This window comes from Eschrichtius robustus, chromosome 10 (assembly GCF_028021215.1).
Source record: "Eschrichtius robustus isolate mEscRob2 chromosome 10, mEscRob2.pri, whole genome shotgun sequence".
Taxonomy (NCBI): domain Eukaryota; kingdom Metazoa; phylum Chordata; class Mammalia; order Artiodactyla; family Eschrichtiidae; genus Eschrichtius; species Eschrichtius robustus.
This window is the reverse complement of record NC_090833.1, coordinates 87,876,544-87,892,404: the sequence shown is the minus strand read 5'-3', so window position 1 is coordinate 87,892,404 and position 15,861 is coordinate 87,876,544. Positions and strand designations below refer to the sequence as shown.

General features: G+C 33.2%; 1 protein-coding gene across 9 annotated transcripts in view; it reads right to left on the bottom strand.

Annotated features, from left to right (window-relative positions):
• Positions 1–15,861, bottom strand: part of ERCC6L2 (ERCC excision repair 6 like 2) — a 231,188-nt gene that overhangs the window by 173,065 nt on the left and 42,262 nt on the right. For all 9 annotated transcript variants that reach the window (XM_068552809.1, XM_068552808.1, XM_068552815.1 and 6 more), the window contains exons 4-6: positions 9,191–9,384; positions 1,450–1,611; positions 843–1,050 (exon numbers count right to left, since the gene is read on the bottom strand). In XM_068552809.1, the coding sequence (XP_068408910.1) occupies positions 843–1,050; positions 1,450–1,611; positions 9,191–9,384 (564 nt within the window). The remainder of the gene's footprint in view (positions 1–842; positions 1,051–1,449; positions 1,612–9,190; positions 9,385–15,861) is intronic.

Sequence of the window (15,861 nt, the reverse complement as noted above, 5' to 3'; positions counted from 1 at the left end):
TATTCCAACTGAATGATAATATATGCTTTAGATCAAAAAGTCAAATGTTGTATCAGTTTCCCCAACTTGCATATCAAGATCATATTTTCCTTTCAAATCTATTTTTTAAAGTAATAATCAACAGGATATCCTAAGATTAGGGTATTTGATAGGACTGCCCCTATTGAGGACAATATTAATTAGATTTAATTCACAGTAATTTTTAGAAACTTTATTCCATTGCCTGAGCTAGAAGAACCACACGATTAAAAACTATAAAAGACCACTATATTTTAAAAAAATTCTCTTAAGGTTAATGCCTCAAATTTTCTTATACAATTAACAGAATTTAATTGTAATTTTCCTACAAATTCTTAAAATTAGGTTAGTTGTGTAACTGTACATTGCATTCTACAAGAAATGTACCTATATGAAAAAAGCTTTTAACAACTTTGGCCTGTAGTTAGAATTAAATTACCAAAGAAAATCCTGGGTTGTAGATGGTACACAGTTAGGAAGGACAAAATATGAACAGAAAACACATTACGGGAAGAAGTTCTTCTTCCTTCATTGAGGAAGAATTATATCAAAAGCCTTCTTGTTCTAAAATAAGAGAAATGAGTTTAATGTATATTAACAGTAAACCTGTTGGATAAAATGTTAGTAAAGTTAGTGAGGAAGACGATTGGGCTCAATTAATATTTTATGAAATTCTGCACATAACTTTTTTTCACACTGAGTAAAAGGCAAAATACTATATTCATAAAATACCACAGGAGATAGGTTTCCTCTTCAAAAGGAATATTTTTAGAAAAAATAAAACACGACAAGAAATTCATAATATACACAAAAGCTGTACTCACCCGGTCTTCCTTCTTAGGCAACTGATCCTTGATTAGAGTCTTGGTACGCCTGAGAAACCATCCAGACATCTTTTTTGCAAGCCTTTGCATGGCCTTTCGGCCAGTAGCTAGTTCTCTTTTTGTTGCTGTGTGTCTCTGACCATGTTCTACTTGGTCAGAAAACTGCTTCTTGAAATGGATCCTGCTACCTAAAAGTCCTGGCACAGCCCTTTATAAAGGCAATAAGAAAAAATGTTAAGGCTTTATTAAACTATCTAAATAGGAAATCACTGACTTCTTTTTGCTTTTAAGAAATATACTAAGTCCCTTGTTTATTAATGATAACAATAACAAAGGTAAGAAAGCAGAATGTTCTTTATGACAATTTTAGTGAACAACTATAAGAAGATGATGGAATTGGTAAATTAGTTCAGATATTTACTTCAGGGACCAAGAATAATAAAGATAGGCTTTCATGGGACACTCTACTCTGTATACTATGTTTGAGATCAAACACTTCTGTAAACAGACAATTGTTTTTCAGAAACAAATAATTAGGAAACAAGGTAACATTAAGTTAAGGAAGTATTAAATAATTTCCCAAAAAAGAAAAAGTGTTTTTACTCACCAGTCCATAACACACCACAATTCTTTCATGTTGTTCTGAAGAATGGTTCCAGTGAGGCCAATTCGGACATTACATTTTAAAGCTTTCATAATTTCTGTTACTCTAGCCTTTGGATTCTTGATTCTATGAGCTTCATCTACAATGACAGCTGACCATTCCAAACTATAAAGTGAGGAAAAAGGGAGGAAAGGTTGAAAAAACTTCCCTTTCTTAGTCTATATACTTTTTAGAGTGCAGCTTTCTCTACCAAAGTTTTGAAGTTTTTTTCCTCTTTACTCTTTGTTGATTCCACAGAATTCTCACCTCCTTATTTAAATGATCACATCTTTGGACAACCCATGAAAATTAAATGTGTAGGAAGATAAAAAGAAATAGAGATTCTGTTTAGTAACAATGAAATGAAATAACTCATTTAAACATGACTAAAATGACAAAAAAGGAATCTTCTAAAAGTAATAAAGCAGAGAAATAAATATAAAATAAAAGAAGCAAAACTTACCATGTTAATTATGAATGAAAAAATATCAATATAAACTCATGATTTTTAAAAGTTGTACTACATAGCTCTGTCTGCTAAAAAGGGTTGGAATTGATTGTTACCCCAGTAGCAATGAACAACCATAGTGGTCAATCCACTAAAAGGAAGCAGATTCCCATGGTGAAACAGTTGATTTTAGGTGTGCAGCAGGGGAAATACTGGAGAGTGAGAAAGCACAGATGTATTCAAAGACAAAAGGGGGCATGTCCAAAGGACACAGGAGCCAGACTAATTAGAAAATTTAAGCATGACTATAGGATAGTATAAAACATTGAATAAATAAAAACCCAGGAGTTGTATGAAAACATTTACTTTAGACCTTTACCTCACACCATATACAAAAACTAACTAAAAATAGATCACAGACTTAAATATAAAGCTAAAACTATAAAAGTTACAAAATGTAGGAAGAAATCTTGTGACTCAGTTAGGGAAGAATTTCTTAGATATGACACCAAAAGCATGGTCAATAAAAAAATTTTGATAAGTTGGACCTCATCAAAGTTAAAAACTTTTGCTCTTCCAAACACACAACTAAGAAAATGAAAAGACATGCTACAGACTGGGAGAAAATATTGGCAAATCATAACCTGATAAAGAACTTGTATACAGAATTATATAAAGAACTATTACAACACAGTTGAAGTTAAAACAATCCAATTAAAAAGATGGGTAGAAGATTTTAATAGACATTTCACCAAAGAAGATATACAAAGGGAAAATAAGCACATAAAAATGTCATCATTAGAAAAATGCAAGAAAAACCCAAGAGATACCACCGAAAACCTATTTGACTGTCAATCAAAAAAAGACTGACAATATTAAGTACTGGCAAGGGAAACTGGAAACCTCATACACTGCTTTTGGGAAAGTACAGCTATTTTTCTAAAACAGTTTGGCTGTTTCTTAAAAAGTTCAATTTCCTCATACCACCCAGCAATTCCATTCCTAAGCATCTATGCAAGAGAAATGAAAATTTACATTCACACAAAGGCTTGTACATAAATGTTCAGAGCAGCATTATAGGTAACAGCCCAAAAGTGGAAACAATCCAAACGTCCATTCACTGGACAAACAAAATGAGGTATGTATATACATATATATATATATATATATATATATATATATATATATATACACATATATATATATATATGTATATATATATATATACACACACACACACACACAAAATAGTACTGTTCAGCAATAAAAAGGAATAAACCACTGAAACATCATACATGATGAACCCCAAAAAACATATTAAGTGAAAGAAGCCAGACACAAAAGACTACATATTGTATGAAATTTATATGAAATTTCCAGAAAAGGCAAATCTATAGAGACAGAAAGCAGATTAGTGGTCGCCTGGAACGAGATGGGACCAGAGATAGACTGAAAACAAAAAACTTTTTGAGGTGATGGAAATGTTCTTAAACTGGATTGTGGTGATAAATGCACAACTTTACAAATTTACTAAAAACCATTCTATGCTTAAAATGGGTACATTCTATGGCATGTCAATTGTACCTCAATAATCTATGAGTCCATAGTGATACTCAAAAAACGGGGGTTGGGGAGTGGGAGAGAAACTTTGCTCTCACTGCGAATGACCATTGTACCAATTTGTTAGTCTGAAAATTGGAAATTAAAGCTAAAGAATCAAGCATCATTCACCTTGCTTTGCCAGTTGAAATTATAGTTAATTTCTAATTATAGGAGAATGCTGTTAATAAGTGTAAAAGAAATGATAAACTTAGGAAAATATTATTTTGCAAAACCCAATAAAATAACTGATTCAGGCAAGAATAACTTCTGTATGCTAATACCACTAAGTAAAAGGATTGAGGAACCAGGATATTCAAATGGTAGCAAAGCGTAACCCACAAAGTACTTCTAATTGTAAAGGGAGAAACATGTCTTTACAATGGAGAGACCTGATGATCACCTCCTTAGCCTATGGGACAAACTTCGCAACATTAATGGTAGAACAACTTGACATTAATATCTCCTGAGATAATGTAATATGAAGTCCACAGCATCATTTATGAAGTATTCTTGTCAAAAATGTCTGACCTGAAGCTAATTAAGTCTTTAGACCAAAATCAGCTTACAAAACTACATATGTTAGAGGAATACACAACTCCTTGAGAAAGCAATCAGACAAATCTAATGTGAGACATCCTAAAACACAACTGGCCTGGTCCCCTCAGAATGTCTTATAATAAAAAAATAAAGTTGAGGGAATGTTCTAGATTAGAAGAGACTAAACAGACTTAATAGTCAACACACACACATTAACTTATATCTTGCCAACATATATACACACACACACACAACTGGTGAATATAGGTGTTGAGTATATAGATGTTCATGTACTATTACTTCAGTTTTTCTAAAGGTTTGATCATTTTCTTAATATAAAGTTGAAAAAGGATAAGAGATCAAGAACAAAGGAAAAGAGGAGAAAACAATCACAAAATTTTAAAAGCAGGGAAGAAGATGAACAAGACAACTTATAAAAACAGAGGAAGGATTATCCCATGCCAGTAGTAAAGAAAGCCAAGAAACAATGTGATTCATATTATTGAGCTCTTTCTTAAATGGTAGCACCAGATGCTTCTGGAAATTGGAGTTAGGTAAATGTTCAACAGTCTGTTTAAGAAGTTGTTGGAGCTCCTATATACTATTCGTTATCCCACAAAATAGCCAGCCAGGACACTGTAAAGTAAGAAAAAGAAGGGCAAAATACAGCAAAATCCTCATTTTTCCTTAAGAGGAAATCAACAAGTGATGTTAAAAACTTAAAGGACGGGCTTCCCTGGTGGCGCAGTGGTTGAGAATCTGCCTGCCAATGCAGGGGACATGGGTTCGAGCCCTGGTCTGGGAGGATCCCACATGCCGCGGAGCAACTAGGCCCGTGAGCCACAATTACTGAGCCTGCATGTCTGGAGCCTGTGCTCCGCAACAAGAGAGGCCGCGATAGTGAGAGGCCCGCGCACCGCGACGAAGAGTGGCCCCCACTTGCCGCAACTAGAGAAAGCCCTCGCACAGAAATGAAGACCCAACAAAGCCATAAATAAATAAATAAATAAAATTTAAAAAAAAAACCAAACCAAATAGAATCAAAAGTAACTTTAAAAAAAAAAAACTTAAAGGACAATTTTTAAGTTGCAGCATGAACATGTTCTTTGAGATATGGAAGTAAAAACTAGGAAGATAAGTTAAAAGAGTTGAAGGTGACTGCCTCTGAACAGCAGCTAATGGGGGTGGCAGACAGGAGTGAACAGTGTTCATATTTGGCTCTTTAAATAATATGCATATATAACTTTGATAAAAATAAAAATGAAGTAAAACATAATAGTAATAACAAAGAGATATAGCTCACTCATAGAGTGTTTATCTACTCTATGGATTATCTATGATAAATGTTTAATACTGGTCTATCATATACAGCATTCTCACAAAAATTACTTAATATTTACTCAGATTGAATATAAATTATTTCAAATATTGTTAAAAATAAAACCATTCAAACAAATAAAGGAAAACTAAATACAACAAAAACTGTAACATTTGATTTTTCTAATTTTGCACAGAAACCTGATTTATATTTATATAACTCTATGTTAGAATTCCTATTTAATATTTATAACAATCACAGAAAATAACCACTTAACACTATTATATGCTAGAAGTGTAATAAGCACTGAAATACAGAAATTATTCTATATCAAAGACCTCACAGTCTAAAGGAGCAGTTAAACAAAAATTAAAATATGACTGGTGCTATGATAAATGAATTTCTTATTACATTTATCTAACTATAGAATATCTCTTATATAATACATTGCATAAAAGCCCAAAGTCAAAGTTTAAATCTCATGTCCACCACTGACTTAGTTGCTGTAGGCTTGGGTAAGTTACTTAACTTCATGTCTCAGATTGTTCCTGTCTTCTGACAGCATCCAGGAAATAGTAACAGGCAAACTTATGAGCTTGTAAGTGTAGTAAAATAAAATCCTAGAGCTTACAAAAATGGTAGCTCTAAATCCAACTTTACAAAGTAATTACATTAAATATAAATGGACTAAACACTCCAAATAAAAGGCAGGGATTATCAAAAAGGATAAAAATGCAAGACCCAACTATATGCTAACCACAAGACACTCACCTTAAATATAAAGAACAGATAAAAACAAAAAGTTGGAAAATGATAAACATACAGTAAGCATAAGAAATCTGTATTGTCTATATTAATACCAGATGAAACTTCAAGATTATTAGATATGAAAAGGAACATTTTTAAAGATAAAAGGATCAATTTATAAGGAAAAAATACTAATCATCAATGTGTGTGTACCTAATTACAGAGCTTCAAAATATATGAATTGAAAATTGACAGAACTGAAAGGAGAAATAAACAAATCCATAACTATAATTGAAAATTTCAACATTCCTCTCTCAGAAATTGTAAGCCAATTAGAAAGAAAATCAGTAAAGATAGAGAATACTTGAACAACACCTAACCAAACTGACTTTACTGATATTTATAGAACATCACATCCAACCACGGTAGAAAAAAACACTTTTTTCAAGTGTACACAGATCAGAAAAATGCAAATTACACTGCAATGGGTTACCACTATACACGCTAAAAACAAAAAGACTGACGATACCAAATATTGGTGAGAATATGAAACAAATGAACTTTAATAGGTTGCTAGTTGGAGTAGAATAGTACAACCTCTTTGGAAAATGGTTTATCAGTTTCTTCTAAAGTTAAACCTATACTTACCATATAACCCAGAAATCCCACCCCTAGGAATTTACAGAAGAGAAATCAAAATATATGTCAAAAGAAGGCTTATACATAAGTATTACTTAAATTTTTACTTACAGTAAAAAAAACTGGAAAACCCAAATATCTATCCTCAAATGAATGGGTAACAAAATGTGATATATTCATAAAATGCAACACAATTCAGCATTAAAAAAGAATGATCACTGATACATTCAATAACATAGCTGAATCTCAAAAATGTGATGATGAGCAAAAGATGCCAGACACAACAGTTCTGGAGGCTCAAATTCCAAGATCAAAGTGTTGGCAAGTTTGGTTTCTTCTGAGGTCTCTCTCCTTACAGATTGCTGCCCTCTTGCTGTGTCTTCATGTGTCCTTTCCTCTGTGTACATGAGTTCCTGGTATCTCCTTCTCTTCTTCTAAGGACAACCAGTCAGATTGGACTCCCAGATTAAGTCCCACTATAATGGCTTCATTTTAACTTAATTACCTTAAGTTACATTCTGAGGTTCTTGGAGTTGGGACTTGAACACATGAATTTGGAGGGGACACAATTTAGCTCATAACAAGCCTCCTAATTGGTCTTTCTCCATTCAATTCGGCTCTACTCTGCACAGAGCAACTTGGTTACTTATAAAATGTAAATCTAATCATTTTTATCATAATAGTAATCTCCTGAAAACACTTCAGGGACACTCTGCTGCTCTAAGGATAAAGACCAAAATCCTCTAAGAGACTTTCAGTATTCTTTATGATCTGTTCCTTGCTTACCACACTGGTGTTGTCTCCTGGCCACTTCCTTCTTACACTCTAGGCTACAGTCATTACATGCAGAAAACATCAGAACTGCTTTCATTTATTAAAAAGTGCTGTGATCTTTGTTGACTGAAGGCCTCTACAATTTTTTTTTTAAGGGATAAATTTATTTATTTATTTTTGGCTGTGTTGGGTCTTTGCTGCTGCACGCGGGCTTTCTCTAGTTGCAGCAAGCAGGGGCTACTCTTGGTTGCGGTGCTCGGGCTTCTCAGTGTGGTGGCTTCTTTGTTGCGGAGCACGGGCTCTAGGCACACTGACTTCAGTAGTTGTGGCATGCAGGCTCAGTAGTTGTGGCTTGCGGGCTCTAGAGCACAGGCTCAGTAGTTGTGGCGCACGGGTTTAGCTGCTCCGCGGTATGTGGGATCTTCCCAGACTGGGGATGGAACCCGTGTCCCCTGCATTGGCAGGCAGATTCTTAACCACTGCGCCACCAGGGAAGTCCTCTCTGCACATGTTGTTTGTTCCCTCTTCCTGGATTATTTTCCTACTCTTTCCTATTCTTACCCATCCTTCAATTCTCACTCAGCTCATAGGTCATCTTCTCTGGGAAGCTCCCTGACTACTCTCCTCACTCTGCAGCAGTCAGGCTCCTCATGTGCTCCTATAACATCCCCTGTTTCATATTATAGCATTCACATGACTTTATAATTGCTTGTCTCTAGATTCCCCACTAAAATCTTAAGATACAGTTCATTTCTTTTGGGTACTTATAGTCCTGGAATAGTGGTTCTCAATATGTATATGTATTTTTTTTAAATTAATTAATTAATCAATTAATTAATTATTTATTTTTGGCTGTGTTGGATCTTCGTTTCTGTGCGAGGGCTTTCTCCAGTTGCGGCGAGCGGGGGCCACTCTTCATCGCGGTGTGCGGGCCTCTCACTATCGCGGCCTCTCTTGTTGCAGAGCACTGGCTCCAGACGTGCAGTTTTTTGTTTTTTTTTTTCAAGAGGGACGTAACTTTATAAAATAAATTCGATATGAAAGAACACAGCATAAACAATGTTAAAATACATGGGAAAACATTCACAACACATTTAACAGAAAAATGATTAATTTCCATGGCATAAAAAGTGCTCAGTAATTGTGGCTCACGGGCCCAGCCGCTCCACGGCATGTGGGATCTTCCCGGACCAGGGCTCGAACCCATGTCCCCTGCATTGGCAGGCAGACTCTCAACCACGGCGCCACCAGGGAAGCCCCTGTATATGTATTTTTTGCCACTCTATATTCACAACAGACTCCCATAATTAAAATAATTCATGAAAATCACTGTTTTAGTCCAGAGGTATCATACACATAAAAGGTTGTACATGAGATTTAGGACAAGTCCTATGCATTAACATGCATTGTTTGGAGAGGTAATAGAGGAAATAAAATAAGGAACTGTAGAAAATCTGACTCAGGTTTTTCTTCTTAGAAAATAAGTTAATTATTATAAACTATCTATTTCAATAATCCTGAAGTCAAGTTAAATCATGCTAAAAAATATTTAGAGCTTTAAAAAAAATCACAATATAAAGGGATAAATACAACTGACATAAACAGAATACTAATGCAATCATTCCCATTATTCCAATTACCTGTTAAGTTCATCCAGACATAAGCGCAGTGTTTCATATGTTGTTAGAGCAATTTCACATTTCCTCTGTTTCACACGAGTCAGTTCATTGTCTTTTTTGTTACCATGTAAAATAGTGACTCTGAAATATCCCCAGGTGTCCAGTTCATCCCTCCAGTTGTAGAGGACAGAAAGAGGAGCAACTATTAAGAACATCTGTAAGAAGAAGAAAAAAAATTTAATGATATAATTTTTTAAATGAAAAAGAACCCCAAAGTTAAATCCAGAATATCAATAGTCCTATTCCTTGATTTTTGACACTGTAGTTAATAAGTATAAATACAACTGAGAAACTGAATATATCTGGACTTAGAAGACCATCAAAAAATACTTTGTTGTTTACTTAGCACCTTATTAGGAAAAAAATAGATACCCAACCTTGTCCAAAGGAGCAGCTATTTTTTATTTTCCCCCCAAAAGGAGTTGAGAGATAAGAAAAAAATAATTCTCCAAAACAAAAAAAGAGTATAATCAGGATCCCAATAATAACTTCAAGGGCCATGTGGGTAATAGAAATATGCAAAGCAGGCCAGGTTTTTTTCTTGAAATGTATGGTCTTCCAGAGCTCTCTTTCCTTTTCACTTTCCTAGTCCATATCCTGTCCCCCTCTCTCAGATACTACCAGTTGATAACCTGGAAAACTCACTGGAAAATTGAAGCAATTAGAAGAAAACCTCCTCTTCTCTTATCACTAGATCAATAACCTACCTATATTTACTTCTATATATTCTGCCCTCCCACCTATTACCATGGGTGAACTGTCCATGTTCTCTTCTATAGACAAACCCTGAACTTATATAGTGCCTCCAATCACTTCCTGTCAACCTGAAGTCAATGATGAAGAAACTGTCCCCAGTTTGCCCAACATGATTACATTTTGCTTTTCAGTGGACCACACACAACCTCAAGCAAACAAATTCTAATATATATTTCTCAGCATTAAAAAACAAACCAAACAAACAAAAAAATTCTTCCTTAAACCTACATCTCTCTCTAGCTATCCCCCATTACTTTACTTTCTTTATAGAAATGATCCTCAGGAGTTATCAATACTTGCTGTCCATACTTACTCTCCTCCTGTTCTCTCTTAACTCATGTAAGTGGGACTTCTGCCCTAACCCATTAAGATTAACAATATTTCTGTTTAATCTTGAAATAAATGTTTTGGGGTTTCACCGACATGTCCTGTACTAATCCCAAATCCTGTTGTCATCAGCCATTTTAATTTTTAATGTTTTTATCTCTTACTGTTACCACTATTCCTAAGCTATTATCTTTAATAGGGTTTTAAGTATGTTTTTTTTCTGAAGTTTTATACTTGTCCTACTTGATAAAGATGAACCAATTAAACATACATTCAAACAAAAAAATAAAATAACAAACAAAAAAATAATACAATACTACTCTAAATCCTACACTCTCTTCTATGAAACATTTCAGCTGGACCATTTGTCAGCTGTAAGATGTCAAATCTGTGACTTTGTTTTAGAAACAGGAAAAAGAAAAAGAAGGGAAGATTAACCTACTAAATGTGAGAGTTCCTTTTTTCTACCCCAGCATCAAGCATATATAAGTACTTTTTTGTCATACATGATTCATCTCAAATAGTTTCATCTTCTGGCTCAGAATTTATCCTATGAATTCCATTTTTCTCCTACTACCTTCAAATAAAAAATTTGGGCTCCAAGTAATAAGCCCAGTTATTGTCTCTGCCCGACCCCCCAACCTTTTTACTTTTTAATATTATAAGATGAAAATGTTATCCAAACTCCAACTGAGTACTTTGAGCAGTTTTCCACTCGAGGGGTCATTCATCAAAGGTGCCAATGAATCTACACTTCGTTGTACAGCAGAAACTAACACACCATTGTAAAGCAATTATACTCCAATAAAGGTGCTAAAATAAATAAATAAATAAAAATCCCAAACCTAAAAAAGAAAAAAAAGGGCCAATGAACCTGAAGATTCCTAGAATTGGCCCTAAGATTCCAGAAGTTGTTTAAAAATTAAGACATTCCTTATAGACATTATTGGTCTTCAAAGTTGTGAAAGGTAAATCAAATGGATCAATAACTCATTTTAATACTAAAAGAAGTAAGAGAACTGAGTTATGCCATTTAACAGACATTAACCCAAGGACTTCACATAAAAACGCTATAAAGTAAAAATATTTATTATTTCCTTTTTAGAGATGAGAAAACTAAAGTATAGAGATGTTAAATAATATGCCCAAGGTCATAATGTTATTAAGTGGCAAAGTAAGTATTTGAACCCATGTCTGTGTAATTCCAAAGCTCTTAACCAACAATGACATATCATGTTAGCACCTTAAATCAGAAAGCCTATGACCTTGAGATGCATAACTTTCTTATTTGCCACTGTAACCATGGTACTTTGTGCTGTGCTTAGAAAACCAAGGTGTTCAGTTGATAAATGAAATAATGAATAAAAGCATGTGTCAGTGGCAAGGTAGGAATAGCACTGTCTATTCAGAGGACAATGACAGACCACCAGAGCCAAAGTAAAAATTTCACATTGGAGAAAGTGCGATATCAAGCTGAAAAATAAAATGTACCTATATTGAGAGAACTTACAGACCATAAAATTGGAATTTTTTCTATTTAACTCAAAGCTCTAAAGCATATTCCCTGTAATTAACTCTACAATCTTAATTCTTTCAAAAATGCCAAATCTAATTAATTTACATCCTAATTGTGCATAATTGATAACTTTTTCTTTGGTATATTATGGCTATTTAATATATGGAAATTTAAGTTGAGAATCCACTCTAGGAGCCTCTGCAAATCCTTTTTAGAAAAGCAGCATAATAGTAATACCAAAACTTGATAAACAGTCTAACAAAGTAGAAAATTATAGACCAATATCACTTAGATCAATGGATAGCAAAACAATAAATACCATCTCTTCTAATTAAACAAAAGTAAATAAAACATGAGCATGGAAATGACAAGTAAAATTATAACTATTTGTAGAAAACATAAGTAAAGCAAATAAATGAACAGTAAATTAACTAACAAGAATATCAAAGAATTAAGAAAGTCAAATTTAAAAATATATGTGGCACCTTAAATGACTTAGACCAGATTGACTTATAACTTATATACAGATGATTCCAAAAGCAGCAGAATATATTCTTAAATTCACATGCGACATTCTCCAGGACAGACCATACGTTAAGCCACAAAAAAAGTCAATATATTGAAGGTTGAAATCATATCAAGCATCTTTCCTGATGACAGTGGTATAAAACTAGAAATCAATTACAAGACAAAAACTGGAAAATTCACAAATTTGTGGATATTAAACAACATGCTACTGAACAACCAATGAGTCAAAGAAGAAATCAAAGGAGGAATCAAAAAATACCTTAGGACAAATGAAAACAGAAATATAATGTACCAAAATTTATTGCTGCAGCAAAAGCAGTTCTATGAGGAAAGTTCATAGTGATACATGAGTACCTCAAGAAACAAAAAAATTCTCAAATACACAACCAAACTTACACCTCAAGGAACTAGAAAAACACAGACTAGAAAATGAAGCCTGAAGTTAGTTGAAGGAGGAAAATAATAAAGATAAGAGTGGAAATAAACAAAATAGAGACTAAAAAGATGACAGACAAGGTTAATGAAACTAAGAGCTGATTCTCTGACAACACACACAACACTGGCAAACCTTTAGCTAGAAGTAACAGAAAAAAAGATAGAGGGCTCAAATAAAATCAGAAATAAAAGAGGAGAACTTACAGTTGATACCACAGATATAAAAAGGATCATAAGAGACTACTACGAACAATTTTATGTCAACAAATTGGAAAACTAGAAGAAAGGGAAATATATTAGAAACATACAATGTACCAAGACTGATCATGAAGAAATAGAAAATCTGAACAGAACAGTTTCTAGTAAGGAAATTGAATAAGTAACCAAAAACCTCCAAATAAACAAAAGTTCAGGAACAGACAGCTTCACTGGTAATCTATCAAACGTTCAAAGAAGAATTAATACCAATCCTTCTCAAACTTTTTGAAAAAATAGAAGAGCAGGGGATGCTTCCAAACTTATTTTAAGAGGCCCAATACCAAAACCACACAAGGATACCACAAAAAAGGAAAATTATAGGCTATATCCCTGATGTACATAAATACAAAAATCCTCAATGAAATATTAGCAAAATGAATCCAACAATACATCAAAAATGATCACAAATTATGATCAAGTGAGATTTATTCCACAGACGCAAGGATGATTCAACCTATGCAAATCAACTGCATGATACACCACGCTAACAAAATGAAGAATAAAAATCATACGATCATCTCAATAGAGCAGAAAAAGCATTTGAGGAAATTCAACATCCATTTATGATAAAAACTCAACAAACTGGGTACAGAGACAACATACCTCAACATAATAAAGGTCATATATGACCAGCACACAGCTAACATCATACTCAATGGTGAGAGTTGAAAACTTTTCCTGTAAGACAACGAACAAGACAAAGATGCCCACTTTCACCACTTTTATTCCCACAGTACTGAAAATCCTAACCAGAGGGGAAAAAAAAAATCCAAATTTTAAAGGAAGTAAAACTGTCACTGTTTGCCAAAGACATAGAAATACACAGAAAACCCTAACATTCCACCAGAAAACTGTTAGAATTAATAAAGAAATTGAGTAAAGTTACAGGATACAAAGTCAATACAAAAATCTGTTTCATTTTTACATACTAACAACAAACTATTAGAAACAGAAATTAAGCAAACAATCCCATTTACAATTGTATCAAAAAGGATAAAATAACTCGGAATAAATTTAAACAAAGAAATAAAAAAACCTGTACACTGAAAACTATGAGACACTGATGAAAAAAATTTTAAATGTCACAAATAAACGGTAAGATAATCCATGCTCATGGAAGAATAAATATTGTCAAGATATCAATAAATGGTGCTGGAAAAACTGGATAACCACATGCAAAAGAATGAAACTGGGTCACTATCTTATACCATACACAAAAATAAACTCAAAATGGATTAAAGACTTGAAATTAAGACCTGAAACCATAAAACTCCTAGAAGAAAACATAGGCGGTAAACTCCTTTACATCTTGACAATGAGTTTTTTGATTTGACACCAAAGGCAAAGGCAACAAAAGCAAAAGCCAAAAAGTAGGACTACATCAAGCTAAAAAGCTTCTGTACAACAAAGGAAACCATCAACAAAATGAAATCTAGTAAATGGAGAAAATATTTGCAGACCATGTATATAACAAGGGGTTAATATCCAAAATATATAAACTCAGCAGCAAAAAATCAAACAAGTAGCATCATTTGCAAGATAATAAATGAAAGAAATAGTGTATAGTAAATAAAATACTAGAAAATTTTCTGTTTAATCACCATTGAAATTGCATCTGATGCTGGTACTATGACTGCTAGAAAAATCCTCCCTCTCTGCATTAATACTGATTATGAATTTTACACAGAATCTTTAAAGTTTTATCATACAAGATAGTAGTATTTTTAAAAGAATTTACTTTGATTCATTTTCATAAAGACTGAATTCCAATCTTAACAGCCTAAATCTAAAGAATCATTCCAAGAATATTTGAAATGCATAGTTTGTATCTTTTCCTTTAAGAATTTATTCTTGGCACAAAACATCTATTTCACACATTCTTAGATGATTTATTCACACTTGAAAAGGTTAAAAATATATATAAGATGCATCGTGTATCACACATACATACCTCAAACCCATCACTCCTTAATTGATAACATTTAAATTCATTAAAAGGATTTTTTTCAAGTAGTTCGAACATTAATTTTTCAAGATTCCATTGCAATTTTTGCATTAGCATAATAAATATAAAGAAATTTATTTCTCTTCTAGCTTTTTAATAGACTATCTTTTAAAAATTCACAGAGTTTTTAAATGGATCAAAACAAATTTATCTTTTGTAAATTTCATCACACAAAATTATAAGTTTTGTTTGGATTTGCTTCTGGGGAATACTGTAGGACATTACTGGTAATCTCATTAAAAACTTTCTTTATAGAATTCCAGTTCAAATGATTAACTAAACACATGTATTTATTGATGCCAATAAAACAGAAGAACAAATATAAAAATAAATCCATAATAGCAGTAAAATGCCTGGAAGGGCACTACCGGATGATCAGAACACTACAAGAGCAGATGAGAACTGACATACTTGAAGACCTGAGGAATCCATCCTTTACCTATGTAAGAGAAAACTTCCAAAAAAAAAAAAAAAACCCACAAAGTGAGTTTTCCTAGAAGAAACTTAAATATGACAACAACCAACAAAATAAAACAACAACAAAAAACGCAATGAAGAACAGGCAGTTGGAAGGACTGGGTCATGGAAACGAATGGAACATTAAATGTAAATAGATTAAATTCTCCAATCAAAAGACATAAAGAGGTTGAATGGATTTAAAAAAAAAGAGACCCAAACACATATTACCAATGAGATTCACTTCAGCTTTAAAGACACATATAAACTGAAGGTGAGTAGATGGAAAATGATATTCCATGCAAATGGAAACCAAAAGAAAGTGGGGATAGCTATTCTTAGAGACAAACA